Source organism: Colletotrichum paranaense (genome assembly GCF_030867605.1).
Source record: "Colletotrichum paranaense strain IMI 384185 chromosome Unknown Scaffold_8.1, whole genome shotgun sequence".
NCBI classification, from domain to species: domain Eukaryota; kingdom Fungi; phylum Ascomycota; class Sordariomycetes; order Glomerellales; family Glomerellaceae; genus Colletotrichum; species Colletotrichum paranaense.
Window position 1 is genome coordinate 2241758 of NW_026848966.1, and position 20039 is coordinate 2261796.

Genomic DNA, 20039 nt, shown 5'->3' on the forward strand with positions numbered 1-20039 from the left:
ATCATTTACGAATAATTTATCAGACAAGACTCTCTAAATACACTTCAGTCATTCTCCGCATTCAAATGCTCAAGACCGGTTCTCGTCAAACAACTCTGGGACGCCCATTTCCAGAAGCTTGTTCCCCACCAGCAGAAAGAAGTAGTCAGCATACACCAGTCCGTGGTTTGCCCACCTTCGCGGCGCAAATTCGTAGTTGTTGATGGTTGCCCCATTCAATATGGTCTCCGGCTCATCCCCCATTTCCACATCCCAACCTACTTCTTCAACCACCGTGCCGTGCTCGACCGTATCGATCGACCTTTGAGACTTCACATAGAATCCGCCACTATTGATGTGGTTGTTACAGGTAGCGCGAGTGAGACCGATGGCGCTTTTCAGATACGTTGATGGCCTTCCAAGCGCCGTCAGAGCCTCGTGAATGAGCAACATGCCATACGCCGCAATCATGGAGGCACTGATATCCGGAGGTTGTGCCATGTCTTTGGGCGCAGCAAAGTCCCACGGCGGGATCCCGCTCGAAGGGAGCTGCTCAAGGAAATAGTCCGCACACGAGATGGCTGTATCGAGGAAAGATTTGTCCCGTGTCCAGCCATAAGTCTGCGCGAATCCGGCGACAGCCCACGCCTGTCCCCTCGACCATGAGGATGTGTCAGAATGTCCCTGATTTGTAATCTTTTCCTTTGGCACGCCGGTCGCCTGGTCAAAGTTGACAACGTGGAAGGTGGAAGAGTCCGGGCGAATGTGGTGCTCCCTCGTCGTTTCGGCGTGCTTGACAGCCGCGTTCCACATGTCATCGTCTCCAAGCTGGGAAGCAGCCCAGAAGATCACATCGAGGTTCATCATGTTGTCCTGGCTTCCGTTTAATAATACAATTCACAGAGTGTTGGCTGTAGTCGCGAGGTGGTGCTTACAATGATCACGAGAAAGTCTTTACTCGGGTCCAGGAACTTGTATCGCTTCGTTACACAGATGTCCCACGACCGGATGGATCCCACGGTGGCGTCAAATCGGCTATACAGCGACCTAGCTGCCGTTAAAGCCGTCTCGAAGGATCTGCGGTCACCCGAAAGCTCCCACGCGGGTCGTGCCCAGGGAAAGATCATGAAGCCCAGGTCATGCGTCGTCTTGAGCTCTGCGTTGGGGTGGAGGGTTTCTGTCCACCACTTACAGGCGAACCTTGGTGCACGGGTCAGTCGATTGAAGTTTTGGAATATTGGCATCTGGGGGAGTTACTCGAGATGTAGTAAGTTGGGCTCATCCTCTGCTGACCAGCCTAGCCGTTTCAAGAGATGGGGATGCCTACGCCTTCGCTCGAGGAGGAGATAGAGACACCCGGGGAAGAAGCCCGAGGTCCAAAAGTCCAGTTCGCGGTAGACGTACTTTGTGCCGCCTGGTTTGGTGTACTCTGGGAAAAGGGTTGGTGGCGAAGACTTCGCACCGAAAAAAATATTTGTTAGCAGATGAAGGAGCTTTCTATTCTTACGGCAGCTCATAGGGGAGTTGCTCATACCGATGAGAAGCTTTGTTTTGCCACGCCCCAGATCTTGGCTGTGACCTTGGGGGAGAAGAGCGAGGCCGTCAGAGACTTTTCTCCCTGCTTGATGATCTCTGCTGAAGAGAACGGAGGAGTCGTGAGACCGGCTACTGTTTCTATATTCTCCTGGCCGTGTTTGCTGCGCTTCTGTTGTTGAGGTGAAAACACTTTGCGTTAGCATGGAGGGGCCGCGGTGGTGACGATAGTGATGAGGGCGTTAAGAGCACGATTTTACTTACACAAGCGTTGCCGCCCATCTTGAAGTCCGTGCCATCGTCAACTAACCTCTTATTGAGGCTGTTCGTGACTGGAACTTTCTCTGTCATGATGGCTTCAGGAGTCATGTTGCTAGTTCTGACTTGGTTGAAGTTTCTCTGTCCTGTGATTCCTTTCGAAGTGGGCAGGCTTGGAGTAATCGATAGCAAGTTGTAGTGCCCGCTTTCTCAAAGGACATAAGAGACTGATGGAACGTACTCACTAGGAACTCATCTTTTGGGGCACCGCATTCAAGTAATCAATTTCCTATTCATCCTATTCGCCTCCCAGACCTCTGGCTCCATGGGAATTACGGCCAAGAGACACAACGCCTTAGTCATGGGATACGTCCCCGCGGACAAACCTTCCCAATAGAAATATGGGCTCGCAAGTTGACAGACCACCCATCGGCTCCCGCCGGTGGAGCTTTCGGGCCGCATAACCTATTGATGAAAAGCGGTTTGTTGTGCTTGGTGGGATGTTCTGCGTTGTGTTGATGATGCCGGAGGATTGTCCGGAACTTGCTCCGCACTCCGGTATAGGAGAGTTGAGAGTGCCGAGCCACCCGGGATGCAAGGATGAACGAGGACCTCGCTTGGAAGGATCAATCTATTGGATTACACAAAGACTAGTGTAATGTTCCACGAAATAGACACTGAGGCTTGCCGCTGATGCCAGTCCTATAGCCGTTTCCTCGGCCTCTAGCTCCCCAAACATGTTGGAAGCCGATCACTGAGGCTTTCTCCATGGAGACCAAAGATCATGGCTGGGACTTACTACCATGAGATTAATACAGTCACCAAGTTCAATCTGATTTTTTTTCACCCGTCTGTGATCACGCCTCTTTCCATCAACCTTCGAGATTGGTTTGTTTCTTGTAAGCCTTAGATTTTATCAAGTTCAAGACAATCCGGTCCAAGCGAGATATAGAGATGAAACAAGCATCAATAAGGCTAGACACACATGAGAAACTTACACTCTGTTCTTTTCTATGAAGCCCCATCCGAAGACCTCCATCTAATTGTTTAAACTACGAGTTGGCTCACAGATGCTCATTTTGGACTGGTTGCAGCTCTGCCGGATATGTAATTACCAGGATACCCTCCTGCATATCTAGCAAGATAGCAAGAGAACCTTGGTCTGCCCAACCGCCACCCCTTCCAAAGTGATCTTCTCCTTGACGATCCCCGAATCACCATCAGCCCATACATCCTTCACTTTCAAACCTCCACCGGGACACTCCTCCAACCCTTCAACCTCCTTCCACGGCACCTCGATGCTCGTCTTGTTCCTCCCATAGTTCAAGGCGAGGACAACGTATCGGTACGCTCCCGTCTCGATGGCGCCTCCCCATACCTGCACCTCGTTCTCCCTCGACAACCTAGGCAAGTACTTCACAGCTTCGCCCCTCTCATCCTGAGAGATGGCGATGATGTCCTCATTGAGTAGAATCCTTAACGATGAATCCCGAATCTTCGTGATGTCGGCACCGATGATGAGAGGTGACTTGAGCGCCGCCCAAAACGAAAAGTGCGTCTGCTCCTCCACCTCGGACATGTACACGATCTTTCCGCTGAGATTATACCCGACTCCTACTTCCAACATATCCATGTCCGCCCAACTACCCCTCTCCTTTGCCTGGAACGGCGAGATCTCTCTCATCTTCCGGATCATAGTCAGCACGCTCACCCCGGCGTACCCGGTGTTAAGACAGTACGCCGTCTTGCAGATATTGGCCTTGTCCTCCGCGAACCGCGCGTGAATGTCGCCAGACATACGGTATGAGGCAGCGCCGACCTGGTCCGCCCAGTACCAGGGGAACTGGTGGCCCCACTGGCATAGACTGTAGAGTATTTTGTGACCGGTTGCTTGGAGGGCGGACGACATTGTCTGGAAGCGTTCCTGCTGGGTGTGCGTACCCGCGTGGAAGCCGCCGCAGTTGTCGTACTTTAGATAGTCTATGCCCCAGGCGGCGTAGGTTTGGGCATCGAGCTCTTCGTAGCCCCAGGAGCCGGGTGTAAAGCCGCAGCCAAAGATTCCCGAGTCACTAGGTTTTCGTTAGCATTCGTTTTCGCGAGTCGCCTTCTGCTCTTCAGCTCGACCTCTTCCAGTGGAAAGAAGCAGAAGAGGGAGGCAGAATGAGAAGCATCCATGGAAGTAAGAACAGTACCTGTAGAGACCAATCTTGAGGCCTAGGGTATGAACGTGCTCCGCGAGTGTCGAGATACCAGACGGGAAGCGGGTAGCATTATGCTGCTGCCGGCCCTCGACGTCTCGTTCGAGAGCCTGCCAGCCCTCATCCATGACGACGTAGCTGTATCCCGCCTTTGCTAGGCCCTTTTCTACCATTGCTGTTGCTGTGTCCTCAATCAGGGTTTGGTTGATATTCTGCTTGAACGTGTTCCACGAGTTCCAACCTAATTCGGAACGAAGGACATGTAAGTGAGTAGGACATTGACTTTGAGTTTTGGATTGCAAGTTCTATGAGACGGGTGATTTTCTCACCCATTTGTGGCTTGCTGGCCCCTAGGGTAGAGGGAACTGCGGTAAAGATAGCGAGGAACGTCAAAAATCGCATGGTGTGGACTCTCGTAGGGAAGTATGGGATCCATGCACGTTGACTGAATCAAGACGCCATGGAAGCTATGTCTCCCTTTTAAACCAAGGTCTACACTCAGCTCAGGGGCCTTTCGAGAAAATGATGAACTCTTGTCATCTAGAGAGATACGACTTCATCCGGAGGATATTTCCGCTGCAGCTTTCCCGTCCGGGAAAGACCCGATCTGCGGGGGATCATCTTTCCATCGTGTTCCCCGCATTCCGGGACAACTATCGGGGCATGGATCCGGCCCGGGAGACTGACCCGGTGACCATTGGTTAGTCGCGGTGAACTTGGAATGAATTGAATACAACGAGTGTTGTGGTCCACTTAGCATGGTATATTGGTCCATGTGAATCTGCCGGTAAAAGACTGCCACTTCTCATGTCGTTGAATCTTACTTCTTTTCCTCCCGACACTACTTTGACAAACCTTGTTATTCACATAAAACATGAAGCTTATCAATTTGTTGAGAATCTTCACTCTCGGAACGATATCAGCGGTGACCGCCGCAGAGAGGAAACCGCTCTCTTACATATCCAAACCGGCGGGTACCTACGTGCCCCCAAAGACCTCCGACACGACAACGCTCCTAGACTTTGTCAAATCTAGGAGCGACCTGACAACGCTCGCCGAGGTTCTCGACGGATCCGCGGGCTTCACGGAAGCGTTCGACACCGTCCCCACCTGGAACTTCACCTTCTTCGCGCCCTCGAACGCCGCCTTTGAGAAAAACACGGGACAGTATTTCAACACCTTTTTGCCGACGCCAAAGGGTAAGTGGTGGCTCGGCAATCTGGTGCAGCACCACTACGTGCCCAATTCGCAGCTTCTCACGAGTGTCTTCAACGAGACTGCGACTAGGATCCAGACGGGGTCGTACTTGTACGTTGGCATGCAGGTCAAGGATGGACAGGTGTGGTTGAACGATGTTGCGGCGGTGACGGAGGGAGATTTGAGGGTTACCAATGTGCGTTCTGTTTTTTTTTTGCAAAAAGAAACAAGATCTCCAACTTATGTCGATTCGAACTGTTCGGAACCAATCGTGCTAATGGGAGTTTGGGTCCTAGGGCGTCGTTCATATCATCAATCGTGTTCTTGATCCATCGGCGCAACTCTTTGAAGCAGATAAGCCCAAGGTCGACCAGAAGTTCATTGCTGGGAGCTGCTCTGACACGTCTCTGCCATACTGTTAGACTCGACGAGAGACTGTACACGAGAGAATCCGAAGGCTGGCAGCCCTCAGAATATTGGCCAAGCAAATCGACACATCACCCACAGCCTTTGAGTAAACAGTTTTCGTATAAATCATAATGCTCAACTCTCATGAGCTGTAATCGGAATCACTCGCCGCTTAGGATTACCTTGTTCTTCGCACCACATATGGGGGATAGGTCGATGGCACTCAAATAAGGTTACCAAGAAGGTTCGAGATTTGACTTTATTCCCACTTGAATATGTAAACTCAGGATCTTCCGGTAGATGAAAGGGAAATTCTCATTGGAGCGCCAAATACCACAAGTCGTATCGTAGTATTACTAAGTCTTCCCACGCGCACTTGTTTCAAATCCCTAGACTGCGGGTTATCCCACCCGACTTGGCTCCAGTCAAGGATGTGTGTAAGGCCGACAGCTGAATGCATACATGTACGAACGGTTCGTCCCGAGCGAGATTGAACTATATCGAGTCCGCCAGAGGGCACCTCTCTCAACCAGAGAAAAAGGGCAACAAAGACAAAGAAAAATGATAGTCGACAACATACATCCAGCGACATCACACCATGGAAAAGTCAAACAGCATACCGCGTGGCGAAGTCTCTCCTGTCCCCGGCACACGCGATCCGCGGTGTTCCTCGGATTTGACGTTGGATCCGAGGCGGAACTAGGTCAAACTCAAAGACCGACGCCGGGAACGAGGGGCGTCAGTCCGGGGAGATCTGGCTCGAGAATACCATGTCGCCCCCCCTGGAGTCTGGATCGCACTTCTCATGGGTTTCTGAGAGACACCGATGACATTGTAGCATTCTGGGGCAATTGGGAGGGGAGGGTGTGTTGCTGCCCCGAGTCAAATCTTCATCACAGTCTGCCTGGTCTCGAATCCGAAGTAGACTGTCACTGCAAGTAGGATGAGTTTGGCAAGACTGGTGAGAGCTAAGGTGACTGACTGTAATGACAACAAGAGAGGGTAGCTCAAAGGCATTTATGTGTCTGAGCAAAATGGCAATTCCGAAATGATTGACTCGATATTTCCCCCCAAAGTGGCCGCAAGACAAGACCAATAAAGCGACTCCCCAAATTCAATGCCTCTTCTGCCTCGCAAGTTCTTACCATTACTTCTACAACGGCTTCATCTAGTAGATAATCCACGTTCAGACAGACTATCCTCAGATCGGCTTGGGCTTTGCTGTAAAAAATCCCGGCGCGACGCGAAGCGCGTTTAAGCAACTTCACGAAAGAAACGCGTCTTCCTCTAGTCCCAGCACCAACCGTGGGCCGGCCCCTCTCCCCTGAAAGCCAAAAAAGCTCCCCTTCCAACCAGGAAAACCACGTTTGTCAGCACGTAGAACATGGACGTGGACGTGGAACCAGCCGGCCTTTTCACTTCTTCGCGGCAATTTTACCTCCGCAAGCCGGAAGGCGAAGGCCGAGCCAAGGCTTTGTGATATGGTGCAGCTTGAGCAGGATCTCTCTTATCACACCGGGGCGGGCGGGAACTCAGAGGAGAGAGGGGCTGCTGAAGCTCGGAGGCTGGAGCAGGAAGGAAGCTTTGTGGAGCGGGCGCTGTTCGTCCCTAGACAGCCGGGGTGACAGGACGTGCTTCGTGATGTGGGCTATGTATGATGGTGGCAGCGATCTAGATGCCCAGAATTGCAATCCCACTTCGTCGTTCCTGCGAAGGTTGGTCTAGATACCGCGGTAATTTCGCCGAACAGTCGTTCATACCCATGGACTGTAATGAGGAGGACTGTCCGAGTCGGTTGTTCCTTACAAGCAGCATGGCATTCTTGAAAAGAAAGAAAAATAGCATATCCTTGCTGACATCCCTATTTTGGGGCATCCTCGCTAGTAGCAAGCTCTCGAGGACGACAGTGCACACACTTTACTAGCTCTTCCCCTCTACTTCCCAAAGACGTCTAGCCTTGGAGTCAAAAGACGTTGGACAGGGCAGAATACCAAGCTTGAACTTGCTAGAGCCGAAGAACGTGGTTCGGCCGATAAACGCTGAATTCCGGGCTCGTGAGATCGGCCACTAACCATTTTGGAATTGGACGCTGTGCAATCAACGACATCGAGAGCGTCATTGCTGGGCAGAAATCATCCAATGGTCAGTGGATGGCGATGCTTCGCGGGGCTCATCGGCCGCTTGGATTTGTCGAGCTCCAGAGTCGAATTCGAGAGCAATACGGAACCCATGCCTAGTATCCGGTCTAGTAGTAAATGCCCTCGAAACTCTTGTCGCCTAGCTTTGGCAGCCCAACACGTCTAGCACGCCCATGAAATTCTGACGATGTCGTATTGCGGCTGGATAAGATATGCATTATAGGCATTATCGTTTTCACTACCCCCGTGGAGCTCTCAGCCGTGTTTGCGTTGCAATCATGGAGGAATACTCTGGAAACGAAGTAGAAAGGATGTTGTCCTTCTAGATGGGAAACAACAACGGTGAAGCCTCCGGAAACTGCACTGGCACTTTTCTTCAGTGCTATCAGTTTAGTCCCCTTCATTTTCCAATTCACTTGACTGCTTGGAAATATCACATGGGAATCCAATTCCCATTGCATTTGCTTCAACCGGGAACTGTTGGCTCAAGCCGTTTTGTACATGGAACGGCGAATCGTAGGAGCCTAGGCACAACATGGTCAGCATGCCGTTACGAAGCTACCGTCCCATCTATGGCCGGGGTACCGGCGAGATGGCATGCCGTCGAATAGCTTCTGCTTCTGGACGACTTCCTCTTGCATCGACTGCCAGGCGGGAAAACGAGAATCCGCCATGGAAGCCGCCTGCTACCTCCCGAATTTGGCGCTTGATAGTCTAGAGACCAAGAGCCATTCCTTGGCCGAGGAATGCTGCGAGATCTGGTCTACGCAGACTAACAGGCTTGAAAGACTTGAGTGCGACCCCTCAAAATACAATTTACGTCAAGCCGTTGACTTCCGAGCGACACCAATAAAAGTCGCGCCCATTTAGGTACACTGGATTCGGAAACGAACTTGACTTGGGCTCAGAGCATCGACCGAGCGCAAGGCTGGACTGTATCGCTTGCCCCGTTGAACGCGACTCTTGCGAACCATCCCGTCGTATTGCGCGGAGACCGAAAGCGGCAGTGATCCCATGTGCCCCAGGTTGTTGAGGGTGTGAACCGCGGTTCGAGGCGCCACGAACTCATCACACACGCACGGTCTCTAACGTCCTGCGGACAAGTCTGGCGGGATGCGAACGAGTACGTACGGGTTATCCGCTTGCGAGAGTACAAAGAAGAGGGTAGAGCCGGACTTGAGCGACAAGCGCCAACAGGTCGGTAGGAAAGACGGTTGAGGTCAGATAATTTGTCGAACGAAACGAAACGCCGTGTCAGTTGCAGCCCCGACTCCCCGAGTGCATCGGGCAGAGCGGTTTGGTGGTGTGGAGCAGGCAAGGTCGGTCGAAGCCTCGGAAACCACGAACATACACGGTGCAGGAAGGGAAAGAGGATACTGGAGTCTGGAGTCTGGAGTCTGGAAAGCAGGCAGGCCGCAGGCAAGTGGTGAGTGAATCAGGCGAAGCTAGAGCCACCGTTTTCTCTGACAAGTGTTAGACCGGGGTGGAGGATCGGATCGTCACGTGCACGGAAAAGATCCGGTTGAACTGGGCTCAACTGGGTGCGACATAGAGACACAGACTTACTATGACTGGGGAATTGCAGGGAAGGAGCGGTAGGGTAAGGGGAGGCGTTCTTCGATCGGCAACCGCTCGCCAGTTCTCTCCGGGACCTGGATCTGACTCTCACTCTGGCATTTCCATTGCTGACTGACGCCGATGCTGGGCGTGAGGCATCTAAGCTGCATGCTACTCCGTGCGCATGTTCTGGTGTCTGCTGTCGCGATGCTTCGTGAAAGAGAAGGGAAATCGTTGACAACGACCGAGAAGTACATTATTCGTTTTCTGCACGATGCTGTGTTGCCGCCGCCGCCGCCGCCACCACCGCTCCTCTTCATCTTGTGTGGCTTCCCAGCGTACCTAGGGCTTGCTTGTCTTGTGTGAAGTCGTACTGCCGCGAGATGCTGCAGAACAACAACTTTCGATAAGAAACGGGCCCGATGATGAACGGGCCACGGAGCAGACCAAGTCCCCCCTGACTTGACACCAAACACGCATCTTCTGTTGCTCGCTCCGGAGTCCGAGTTCGTTTGATCAAAGAAACCGATCCAGTGGACCAAGTCAGCATGCTCGCGTGTGATGTGCCAGGGGTAGAAGAAAGCAACAGGAAGAGCAAGCAGCTCCTGCTCGTGATCCTGGCAGATTGTGTTCATAGAGACTCTGCTGTTAGTGAAGGAAATAATCTGGCCATGTCTTGAGGCATCCCTTTGAATGTCATTTTCCCAAACATGTTGGTGGCCTCTGCTCTCACCTTACTGATGGGCTATGACGGTAAGTTCCATGGTAAGTCGCAAAGGCGAATCAATCCAGTAGCTTAGCCCGCATGCATCTGTAGGCAGAGCGAGCGATACCTTACATGCAGACTGCAGCCCGGCACACAATACATTGAACATTGATTCTCTCATTTACCCTGCATTTTTTCCTCGTCTCGCTCGGGTACCCGTACGGGTAGCTGACGAAGTACCCTCTGAGACACTGTACACTGTGTGGAGACATCTAGAGTTAACTTCCTTATAGGGAATAGCGTCCACTCTTGCCTCGCTCTACCTGAGGTACTCTCGATCCTCCAGCAAATGCTCATGAGCAATTACTGACTATGTAGTATCAGTCGAGTCCTGGGAAAAGGTAATGACAGCCAACTGGGTAGCCACATTATCCGTAGCCCGTAGTGTAGACCCATGGCCGATTGTCGTGTTGCCCAGCTTCTCATCGCGTGTTCAAACGCCATCGACCTCATGGGGGTTAAAATGTACCTTGTATCCGACCTGATGTCGCCATGAGTGAGAGTGAGCCCGGAGTTGCACGATGAACCATACCTTGACTGCGAGGTGGCGGATACGTACCCTGCCACTGCCTTGCTCCTCCCGTGGACACTTGCCTTTCTTCGTGCAAACCCGCAGCTCCTGCCTGCCCAGTCAGGTAGGTAAAGATACGTATATCCCCTGTTCCGGACCACGCTTGTGTCTCCATGTCCCCGTCCGTATCGATTTCTCTGCTCTGTTGGATGGGTTTGGACCAATCTCGGCCCCCTTGCTCCCCGCTTCGTTCCACAGTCCCACACTTCATGGGGGCACATTGGAACATGGGAGAGCGGAGGGGAAGGGGAGGGGCTCGCCCGCTGCTGCAGCCTGCAGCTGCACTCTTTTTTACATCGACTTTTGGAGTCTTGACACTCGAAGAGTCCAAGGTTACAACTTCTCAAGTCATGGACCAAAGCGTGGCAGGCTTGAATCTGAATGGACGGCTTCGACCACGACGCACCGGCCCTCCGCGTCCCAATCCCCCATCACCTTCCATTTGTCATGGGCCCCCGGCAAACCGGTAAATCCGACCCAGCTCAGCCCAGCCCAAGCCGCGTCCAGCATAGCACGCGCCGCCGAGCCTTGCAAGCCCAGCCATCTGCCCCAGGTCCTTGGTCCTCCAAAGGCTGTCATCAAAGCTGTCAGGACGAATCGAGCAACGTCCAGATCTCTCCTTCGGGAGCACAAAAGTCAATTTCAGCACGCCTTTCCTTGTCAGGCCTGACATCCCACCTTGTTCTTGGTCTTGACCTCCTTGGATTTCTTTCCCGTGTCAGCCTCTTCAACTCCAATCCAACGTCGAAAAAAGGCTTGATTAGTACCGAGATTTGACTTCGCACCTCGGCATTCTAGACTCAACAATGGCCGCGTACTTCGCCTTTCGTCAAGAACGACGACGGACAGCAATGTATTACGAGACCATGTCCAGCAGCCGTATCCCACCACCCTGCGGCCTGCCCCAGGCCCCAAGCAGGGAGCCAGACCGGTGAACGACGGCCCTTGTCAAAGCTCGCATATCAAGATTCAACCTGTCTGCCATCGTTTCTTTTCTTCCCATCGCTCGACTCTTGGCCATCTTGGGGCGTTGCTTTGAGATCTCTTTGTCGTCAACCAACTCGAGCTGAATGCCTACCGAATACTCTCCACGTGTGAATAAGCACGCGTTGTCTCGTACGTCTGCGACGGCAGTTGATCCATCCATCTTCCAGGAAAGAATCGCGGCTTTCGTTCTCACGCCTGTCTCGGCTGCCGCCTTCAGGTCCGTGACCCAGCGCAACGCAGTGCAACCTCACGAATACCTTAATACGCTCTTCTCCGACTCCGAGACATACACAACGGAATCGCCGCTCTCCAACTTGAGGCGGGCACAAAGCTCCAGTGCCACTAGACTTCGTACAAAGAAACACTTTGGACCCGTACAATAGCCGCGGCAGCAGAGCAAAGAATCGCATCTTCGACCTGTCATTTGCCTGCCCTGACAACCCGGTCTGCCCATCAAACATGTGCTCCTCCAAGATCCGCTCCGAAGCCCCGAAATCTCTACCAGCATCGACCCAGTGTTTTCTTGTCTCGAGTTGCAGCCATCAACAAGCAGACAGGGACTGTAACATATCTGCTCGTACTTTCTATCCTCCGCAGTATGGACGGATACAGTCTACAAAGTACCCTCGACTCCACGCTCACGACATTTGCTCCGTACCCGTGGCCGCTGCAATCACACGCTATCCATCCTTAGCTTGCCCTGTGTGTCTCCGCTCTGGGGCCACGTTCTCAACAGCACGTCCCATATTGAACGCCTGCGCCTGAAGCACTGTATGCTGTGCCGCAGCGCGACGGCGTCTTTTTGCCATCCACCTCCCAGCAAACCACCAACCAGACCCTTGTCCCAACTACCATGCCCGCGCCGTGTCGTGTCGTTTGATTTCGGTCGGCGACGGCGTGGGGCATCCACCTGGACCGAGCAAGCGAACGAACGAACACCCACCTGTCCAGAGAGAAAGAGAGACAGGACAACCACATCGAAGTCCCCAAGTCCCAGTCGCGGCTGGGTCTGGCCAGCACTATCGATTTCCAGGAGAATGGAAGCCCACCGTCGAGTAATACACGCACACAATACCAGTCCATTGCCAATTTCCGCCAATCACTGATTGGTCAGGTTGGCCTTGCACTGCTAACTTAGGTAGATGATGAAAGTCGTCTCATGGCGCGCATCGGATGTCTTTGTGGCCAGTACTCACAGGAGGCCAGCCTTGGGGGGTAGCAATCGATGTCAATAGTCTATTGAGATCCTGCGAGACTTCACGGTTGCTTGAGTTGTCATCTCTCACTCGGCTAATGTACTATGCTGCGCTTCACGGTGCCGTCGCCGCTGAGCAGCAACCTCTCTCGGGCGCGCGCGTGACGGTCTGTCTTGAGGTCAAAGAACTATGAGCTACTTTCCTTTTATGGACGGCATGCCAGTGCTGATTGAGGCAGGCTTCTAGAGCGCTGCTCAAGAATGGGCGTAGATGAGCTCGGTCGATTCGCAGGCTTGCAGCTCTCCAAACCAGGAAATCAGCTTCCAGCGGCCATCTAGGAACACCCCTACACCGAGCGCAGCAGGAAGACGCTAAGCCGAACCGCGTCGCAATGTTCCACATGCTCCCGCCTGCAAACCGAGTGCAGTGCAGCGCAAGCGTTGTGTACTGCGTATTTCAACGACTCCAGCGTCGTTGCCAGCTGCACCAAGGGCCGCTCGGAAGCCTTACGCGCAGGTTGTGGTTCGACAGGCCGGCTGACTGGGGGCATGACAACTCGACGTTGGCATTCATTCTCATCGATGAGCCGGCACCGTAGGTATCTTCACCAGCTGAACGCAGCTAAACAACAGGCGGGCCGATCGAAGATGCCAAAAAGCGACGGGAGACAGAACCAAGACCAGCCGAGGTCCTCGATACCGCTAGTCGCGGTAAGCAGCAGGGATTCGATCTTGTACCCTGCACACTCGTCGCACTGGGCGCTTTTCCCGATCCCTCAATTCTCCACGGGTCCCAATCATCAAGGCAGGAGCCACCCCACAGGACCCAAGAATCATTAATTATTTTTCGTTGGCGCGCTCATTCAATATTGCACGCTGCACGCAGCACGCGTGGTGCTTTCTCGTGTCTTGACAATCGAGGGCGGGAGTTCATTTCGAAAGCGGGTCTTTCCTAGGCTCTCCCTGAGTCCCGTCGTTTGGCACGTTGTAAGCAACATTTCGCCCCTTTTCCCCTGCTTCTCCTCCCGCCCTATCTCGCAATGCAGCCGAAAGCCGCAAACCACGATGCTTTGACCACCGTTTAGACAGCCATGGCGCCGCCGACTGTGCTACAATGTGGAATACCTGGATCGCTTATTTCCCATGGATTCCACTGGCAGCCCGGACCTAGGATGAGGGAGCTAAAATTGAGGGGCACAGTGCAGTGAGAAAAGGAAAGGCGTTAGCAATCGAGGGTCCAAAGAAATGGCTGGTGTTTGCTGACATGATTCTTCATTCTGCAGGGACTGGCCCAGAAAGGCTGATAGTCGCCAGATGAAGGCAGCAGTGTGTGCTCTCGAGGCATTAGGAGGAGGAACGCAATGGCTCAAGCTCCAAAGCAGTGAGAACCAAGCCGCAAGCGATCGAAGGCAGCGAAGAAGGCTTTGACAGCGTCGGTGCGAAGGTTCTAAGTTCTGACAGGACGTCCACGGCGACGCCTAGGCTCTGCTATGCGTTAGCTCGGCCCTCGAAAGAACAATCCAACGAGCCGTCGGTAGGGAACAGCAGCGTATCCCAAACCGGACAAGTCAGGTACATGAGCTGCAGACGTTTTGGCGCGAGATTGAAGAGAGAAGGGATCGCCAGCAGGTTCAGCAATTGAACCAGGCGGTTGGTTATTGCGGCAATGGCTACGACAACGGCGTCGATGTTGGCCCTGGTTCTGGATCGCCTACCCGTTATTACACAGGCAAGCCAGGACCCAAGAAGAGAGATGTCAATCTGCACTTCTGCAGTGTCGCATGCTAGGTAGTCATCACAACGATGCAAAGCCGCCGTAGCCCGACATTTGTCGAGTGTACGTACCGAGGGAAGAGGGCTTGAGGAGAGACATGGAGATACTGGCAAAGTCAAGTCACGAGGTGCAGAAACTAACCATGGGATTGGAAGAGCTGGCAGGCCGCGCCGCCGCAGACCTTACAGGCTCACATACTGTAGCTCTCGAGGCATGGCAGTCCAGGTTTTCACTGGACTGGACTGGACTGGACTGGTCCGGTCGGCCGCGTCCTGACCGACAGGACCCATGGCTGTGGGCGGGACGCAACCTAGCAGTATGGCTTGCAAGCAGGGCTATCTCTTGGCGTAGAAGGATATCTGTCGCTAGCATTGTCCTAGTGGACGATATCCAAGTCTCCTATTCACATGTACAGATAGAGGAGCTAGAGGGTGGACGATGGCGATGAACGATGGCATGTTGCTGAGAGAGGGGGAAGCCTGTCAAGGTCATTGAGTAGATGGGCGGGGAGGGTTGATGCAGTCGGTAATACTTGGGTACCTCAAGGTAAGGTAGGCAAGGTATCGGGATATGTACCTCTCATCTCCCAATGGTATGGCGGAGGTCGAGGATGGTGCAAGCGTCGTAGTGTATCCGTAGTTGCGCTTGTGCTGCTGGAAGCCAAACCTTCTTCCCTGGTCGGCTGCAGGTGGGTGTGTGCTAGTATATCTTTCTCATCTCGTGTGCCTTAGTTATCTACTGGGGGGCCTAGGAGTACATGGAAAGGGGATTGGATCCTCTAATTGTCGTCACTCTGCGCCTTTTTCGAGCATCATGGTACAAGTTCCGAAGGAGGGTGATATGAAGCAAGAAGAGAGAAGAACGAAGGAAGGGGCGAGCATGTTGCCCGGGTTCAATTGCGCTTACGTGACCTTGGGAGTATTGAATGGGAAGGTCAGGTAAGTTACATGAGGTAATAAGATGGAGAGAGGAAGAGAGAGAGGGAAAGATAGAAATGAGGTTTTGGGGCAGGACCAAGAACGAGGAGGAAGGGAAACAGAAGGAGAGGGTGGAAGTCACTTTGGACGGCTCCACTTTCCTCCTCTTCGAACAGGCACCACCCACCACCTCACTTTAGCAGTCACCACCAGGCTCACATTTTGAGCAGGAAGGAAACCAGAAGTCAGTGGATCAACACCGCCGATGGAAAGAGCAAGGTAGTTGCGGAAGCCTGTGCCTGCCTGTGATTGCTAACCTCGTTGTTCCTCGTTCCTTCCTATGGACTTCCTCTGGAGTGTGATTGTTTCTTTCTGTCCCCGTGGACCATCGTTCTTGCAATGTAACTCGGGTTTCCGAGAGATGTAAGATAAGGTACCTTGGTGGGACTTCTCTTCCTGAGGCGTCTAAGGTACAAACCGGTGTCGTTGGTTGTCGCCTCATGCTTGACTTCCGTCAACACAGTTTCCGTCCAGTCTTCCCGCTGCCTGTCTATTCTTCACCCGCCCGTTTAACTTTTGTGCTCTTTCCTCTCGACAACTCTCTCTCACACACACGCACATACTATGTAAGATGTAATGAAGTACCTTGGCATACATCCACACCCTTTATTCCACTTGGTCAAATTTTCTCATCGAAATGTAAGAAAGGCATCAGCACTTGCATCCTGCCTTCCATTGGGAGAGGGAGAAAAAGAGAGCGCGTATTAATTTACTAAGGTACCCGCACAACCAGATATCATCAATTGATGTTCCGTTCAGAGTAGAATCCCAAGAGAATAGCCCACATATCTGCCCTTTCTCTCTCCGCTCCACCTGAGGGAGTCTCCGTCGGCATCCATCCATGGAACACCTCACATTTCAGAGCTCCAAACAATTGAGGTATCCGTAGGCACCTTTGGTAATCCGTACCTACCATACTCCGTACGCGCACCGCGACATTGGCACTCCCACCCGCCAACCACGCACACACCCCCTCAAAGGTACCTCTACACCCCGGTCATCCTTCTTCGTCTTCTTCTTCTTCTCCCTCTTCCTCCCCCCTTCACTCCATAGCGGCATGCCCCGGGCATGGAAGTCGAGGTTAGAAAAGATGGAAAGGTATCTTTGTATCTTTGTAGCGCGCACTGTACTCTACAACCCAGCTAGCACTTGACACCCTGGTCGCACCCCCAAGGGCCCCCGTCGCGTCTCTGAGAAGTCCGTACTATGTACTCGAGTAGAAGAGGGCCCAGGCAGCCCAAGACCGCCACCCCCCGCCTTTCGTTTTTCCTTAAACTGTCTGGTTATGGCCGCAGCCCGTGCTACCACCTCGCTATCCTCTTTTCATTCACTCCGCAGTTCCCTTTCACCTTATCCTCAATCGAGCTGCTTTTCCCCAACTGACACTTGTTGCTTGTTTTCGAGAGCAGGGGAAATCGCTTGAACCACCAACGACGTACGTCAAGCCCCGATACCTCATCGAGAACCTATCTGTATCCATACCCATACCCGTCTCCTCTTATCCCCTTTTTTTCTTCTTCTGTTCTTTTCTGGGGGGCGTCCAAGAACCCGTTCTTCGGCTCCGTGGATTCCATTGAAATCCGGACGAGAGAGATACGACATCCCAACCATCTCACCCTTCACCCTCACCCTCATCCACTCGGTACCTGACCTGACCCGGTCTTGCCTGACAACTGACCCTTGGTCCAACGTCTCTCTCTGGCTCTGGACTCTCGGCCTTACCTTTCCCTCCTGCCCCCCCTCTCAGGTTACCCCCAGTCTCTCTTCTCGGCCTTCTCCCCCCGTCAAAAAAGGGATCCCCCCAAAAACCGCCGAGTGACCTCGACTCTTTCTCCCACTACCCCCGACCCAAGTTTCTCACTCGAGTCGCGTTTTTTCCTTTTTCTGCGCGGCCACCCCATCGCACCACGCATCTCCGCAGAAATACCTACACAAATCCGCTCGGCTCATAACCCGCACCGCAGCCAGTTCGTTTCGCCAGGCCAAGCCTTCCCGCTTTCCGCTGCGAACAAACCACAACCACCACCACCACCCACCTGCTGCCGCTACGCTACCTTGTGCTTGTCTCCAAAAAAGACCAGCTTCCTTCCACCACCAAACCATCCATCCACCGCGCCCGCGCCGCCTGTCAGAAAAATAGTCGCCGTCGACTATTGACTATTTGGGACAAATCTTCATCCAGCCTGTCCGCTATCCGCTGTGGCTACCGACAAGCAACAAGTGCATGTCAGACACGGAAGCTCCAAAAGTCAAACAAAGCAAATAAAAAATTAAATCAGCAAATTCCTCGCTTCCGTTGGTCGGCAGGGGAAAAAAAACAAAAAAGGTACTACTACACACGCAACCGCGCTATCAGTCGCCCGCGTAACCTACCCACCTACCTACCACCTACCCTACCAACTCAACTCTCCTACCTGCCATCTTTCTCAATCAGTCAACCTTACCTGCCTTCCCACCTCCACCACACGCAAGGCACCGCATCCGCTCCGCACCAGACTCAATACAGGTTACCTCCCGTTCCGACCTGCCTCCTTCTGCGACAACATTCAAGCTACACACAGCAAGAGCTCATCCACCCTGATCAAGTATAGATCAATCGGCACCACGCTCAAAGCAGTTTCTCCACCGTTTTTTACCTTTTACTGCCTTGTGATACCATCCAACACCCGCGCACTTGTCCACAATGGCCGACATCACCGATCAACACGACCAGACCTCGCCTACCGACCTCGACGAGTCGCAGGTTGGCAACGGCAGCGTTGCCGAGAACAGAGGCGTCAAGCGCCAACGTCCCAGCACCGCCGACGACGACGATGATGATGACGAGAAGGGCGGCCGCGAGCGTCGCAAGATTGAGATTAAGTTCATCAACGACAAGTCTCGTCGTCACATTACATTTTCCAAGCGCAAGGCTGGTATCATGAAGAAGGTACGTTGACAATTCCAATCGTTCCTCTATCTCCAACCGAGTCGAAGCAATCCTCCACGGAAACTTGCTGCTGCCTGCACCAGCCCGATTCTTACTTGTTCAAAATGCTGACCAGAATGTTCACTAGGCTTATGAGCTTTCTGTCCTCACTGGCACCCAAGTGCTCCTCCTCGTTGTTTCCGAGACAGGTCTCGTCTACACCTTCACGACACCAAAGTTGCAACCTCTTGTCACTAAGGCTGAGGGCAAGAACTTGATTCAGGTATGCGCTTTCTGCTTGAACCAACGCAAAATTACAAAGGAAAAGAAAAAAGACAATTCTGACTCTCGATACAGGCATGCCTGAATGCACCCGAGCCATCCCAAGGCGGCGAGAACGGCGTCGACGACTCGAACCAGGTTGACTCGCCCGAAGAGCCTCCTCAACAGCACCTGCCCCCTCAGGCTGGACGCCAGGGTATGCCTCAACCTCACATGCCTCCTAACTACATGTCCAACGTCGGCATGGACCCTTCTCAGGCGCTCGCCTACCAGAGTTACGTCCAGCAACAACAACGGGGTGGTGGCTACGCTATGCCGCCGCAGTCTGGTCTTCCCCAGCACACGTCGCATCAGTCATGATCGCCAAGTTCATCGTGACTTTTGCATTTCCCGTTGATACCAGACACACATCCTGCATCTCCCAGACCTCAGTCGCCGGCATTCGTCATTTCTTCACCCGGCGATGAGGCTCTGGTAGTTTGGCGTTACAGTTCGGTGTGAATAATTGCTGCATCTCGTTCCACTACGTTTTCTTTTTATTTCTCTTGATCCCAATTTCCCTTTTGCTATTACGACTCCGCCGGCATCTCACAACTTGGCCGTCCTTGGAATTTAATTTTCAAGGAAAACAGTTATTGTGCGATACCGTTATCGCGGAGCGGATTTTAATGCTGTCTAGCTGGGGAAAACACGGGGGAACATAACGAGAGACATGGAGACACTGAGGAGCATGCGATCAGGAGACATGGGGTATGGGTGGCATTACGACGGCGGCGGTCTCATTGAGCGCGGCACGTCTGTGCCTCGCGACAGGCGGCTTGCCGTCTGTGGACGCGAGTTTGTATGGCATCGTTGGCCATTTATCGTTTTCGTTCTTTTTTCCTTCTTCTCCAGTGGCGGTAGGGGAGAGTTGTGTGGTTGGAGAAAGCTATGTCTTGCGGAAGCAGGGTGGGGGAATTTCCGGCGCGGGAGGGGGAAGGTCCTTTTTCAGCACGAGAGCACGACATTCTCACGGCTGGGGCAGGCACATCTTTTTTTTGGAATGGACTGTGATGATTTCATTAAAGTCGAGGATCAACGAGGGAACAGAGAGACGTCGCGCGACCAACTCGGTCCGCTCCAGAACCCGTAATCTCTCACTACGCTGCTCTGCGAGGAAATGTCTTTTGGGCTCTGTTTCTCCGTAGGACTCGGCACGATACCCCCCGGCCCTGGGCAAATCAACAAAAAGCTACATTCACACCGTACACTTTCCGTTCCTGTTCGCTGTCATCGTTGTCGTTGTTGTCAGGCGCGGTCTCAGTCTGGGAT

General features: G+C 53.0%; 8 protein-coding genes across 8 annotated transcripts; 4 read left to right on the forward strand and 4 right to left on the reverse strand.

Annotated features, from left to right (window-relative positions):
• Positions 1-69: 69 nt before the first annotated feature.
• CPAR01_10569 (unsaturated glucuronyl hydrolase) lies at positions 70-1863 on the reverse strand (the record flags this gene model as incomplete). Its single annotated transcript, XM_060494829.1, has 5 exons — positions 70-852; positions 915-1179; positions 1237-1472; positions 1514-1684; positions 1777-1863. 5 exons carry the CDS (start codon positions 1861-1863, stop codon positions 70-72), a joined length of 1542 nt encoding a protein of 513 aa, XP_060347011.1.
• A 1042-nt stretch (positions 1864-2905) lies between these two features.
• Positions 2906-4370, reverse strand: CPAR01_10570 (alpha-galactosidase; the record flags this gene model as incomplete). Its single annotated transcript, XM_060494830.1, has 3 exons — positions 2906-3839; positions 3963-4209; positions 4298-4370. 3 exons carry the CDS (start codon positions 4368-4370, stop codon positions 2906-2908), a joined length of 1254 nt encoding a protein of 417 aa, XP_060347012.1.
• A 472-nt stretch (positions 4371-4842) lies between these two features.
• CPAR01_10571 (uncharacterized protein) lies at positions 4843-5587 on the forward strand (the record flags this gene model as incomplete). Its single annotated transcript, XM_060494831.1, has 2 exons — positions 4843-5361; positions 5462-5587. 2 exons carry the CDS (start codon positions 4843-4845, stop codon positions 5585-5587), a joined length of 645 nt encoding a protein of 214 aa, XP_060347013.1.
• A 3689-nt stretch (positions 5588-9276) lies between these two features.
• CPAR01_10572 (uncharacterized protein) lies at positions 9277-9903 on the reverse strand (the record flags this gene model as incomplete). Its single annotated transcript, XM_060494832.1, has 1 exon — positions 9277-9903. The coding sequence occupies one exon, from the start codon at positions 9901-9903 to the stop codon at positions 9277-9279; it is 627 nt and encodes a 208-aa protein (XP_060347014.1).
• A 2999-nt stretch (positions 9904-12902) lies between these two features.
• CPAR01_10573 (uncharacterized protein) lies at positions 12903-13190 on the reverse strand (the record flags this gene model as incomplete). Its single annotated transcript, XM_060494833.1, has 1 exon — positions 12903-13190. One exon carries the CDS (start codon positions 13188-13190, stop codon positions 12903-12905), a length of 288 nt encoding a protein of 95 aa, XP_060347015.1.
• Positions 13191-14148: 958 nt separating this feature from the next.
• On the forward strand, positions 14149-14575 carry CPAR01_10574 (uncharacterized protein; the record flags this gene model as incomplete). The annotated part of the gene is made up of 2 exons (XM_060494834.1): positions 14149-14168; positions 14287-14575. The coding sequence occupies 2 exons, from the start codon at positions 14149-14151 to the stop codon at positions 14573-14575; spliced, it is 309 nt and encodes a 102-aa protein (XP_060347016.1).
• A 3646-nt stretch (positions 14576-18221) lies between these two features.
• CPAR01_10575 (SRF-type transcription factor) lies at positions 18222-19088 on the forward strand (the record flags this gene model as incomplete). The annotated part of the gene is made up of 3 exons (XM_060494835.1): positions 18222-18467; positions 18595-18729; positions 18804-19088. 3 exons carry the CDS (start codon positions 18222-18224, stop codon positions 19086-19088), a joined length of 666 nt encoding a protein of 221 aa, XP_060347017.1.
• Positions 19089-19780: 692 nt separating this feature from the next.
• Positions 19781-19915, forward strand: CPAR01_10576 (uncharacterized protein; the record flags this gene model as incomplete). Its single annotated transcript, XM_060494836.1, has 1 exon — positions 19781-19915. The coding sequence occupies one exon, from the start codon at positions 19781-19783 to the stop codon at positions 19913-19915; it is 135 nt and encodes a 44-aa protein (XP_060347018.1).
• Positions 19916-20039: the final 124 nt, after the last annotated feature.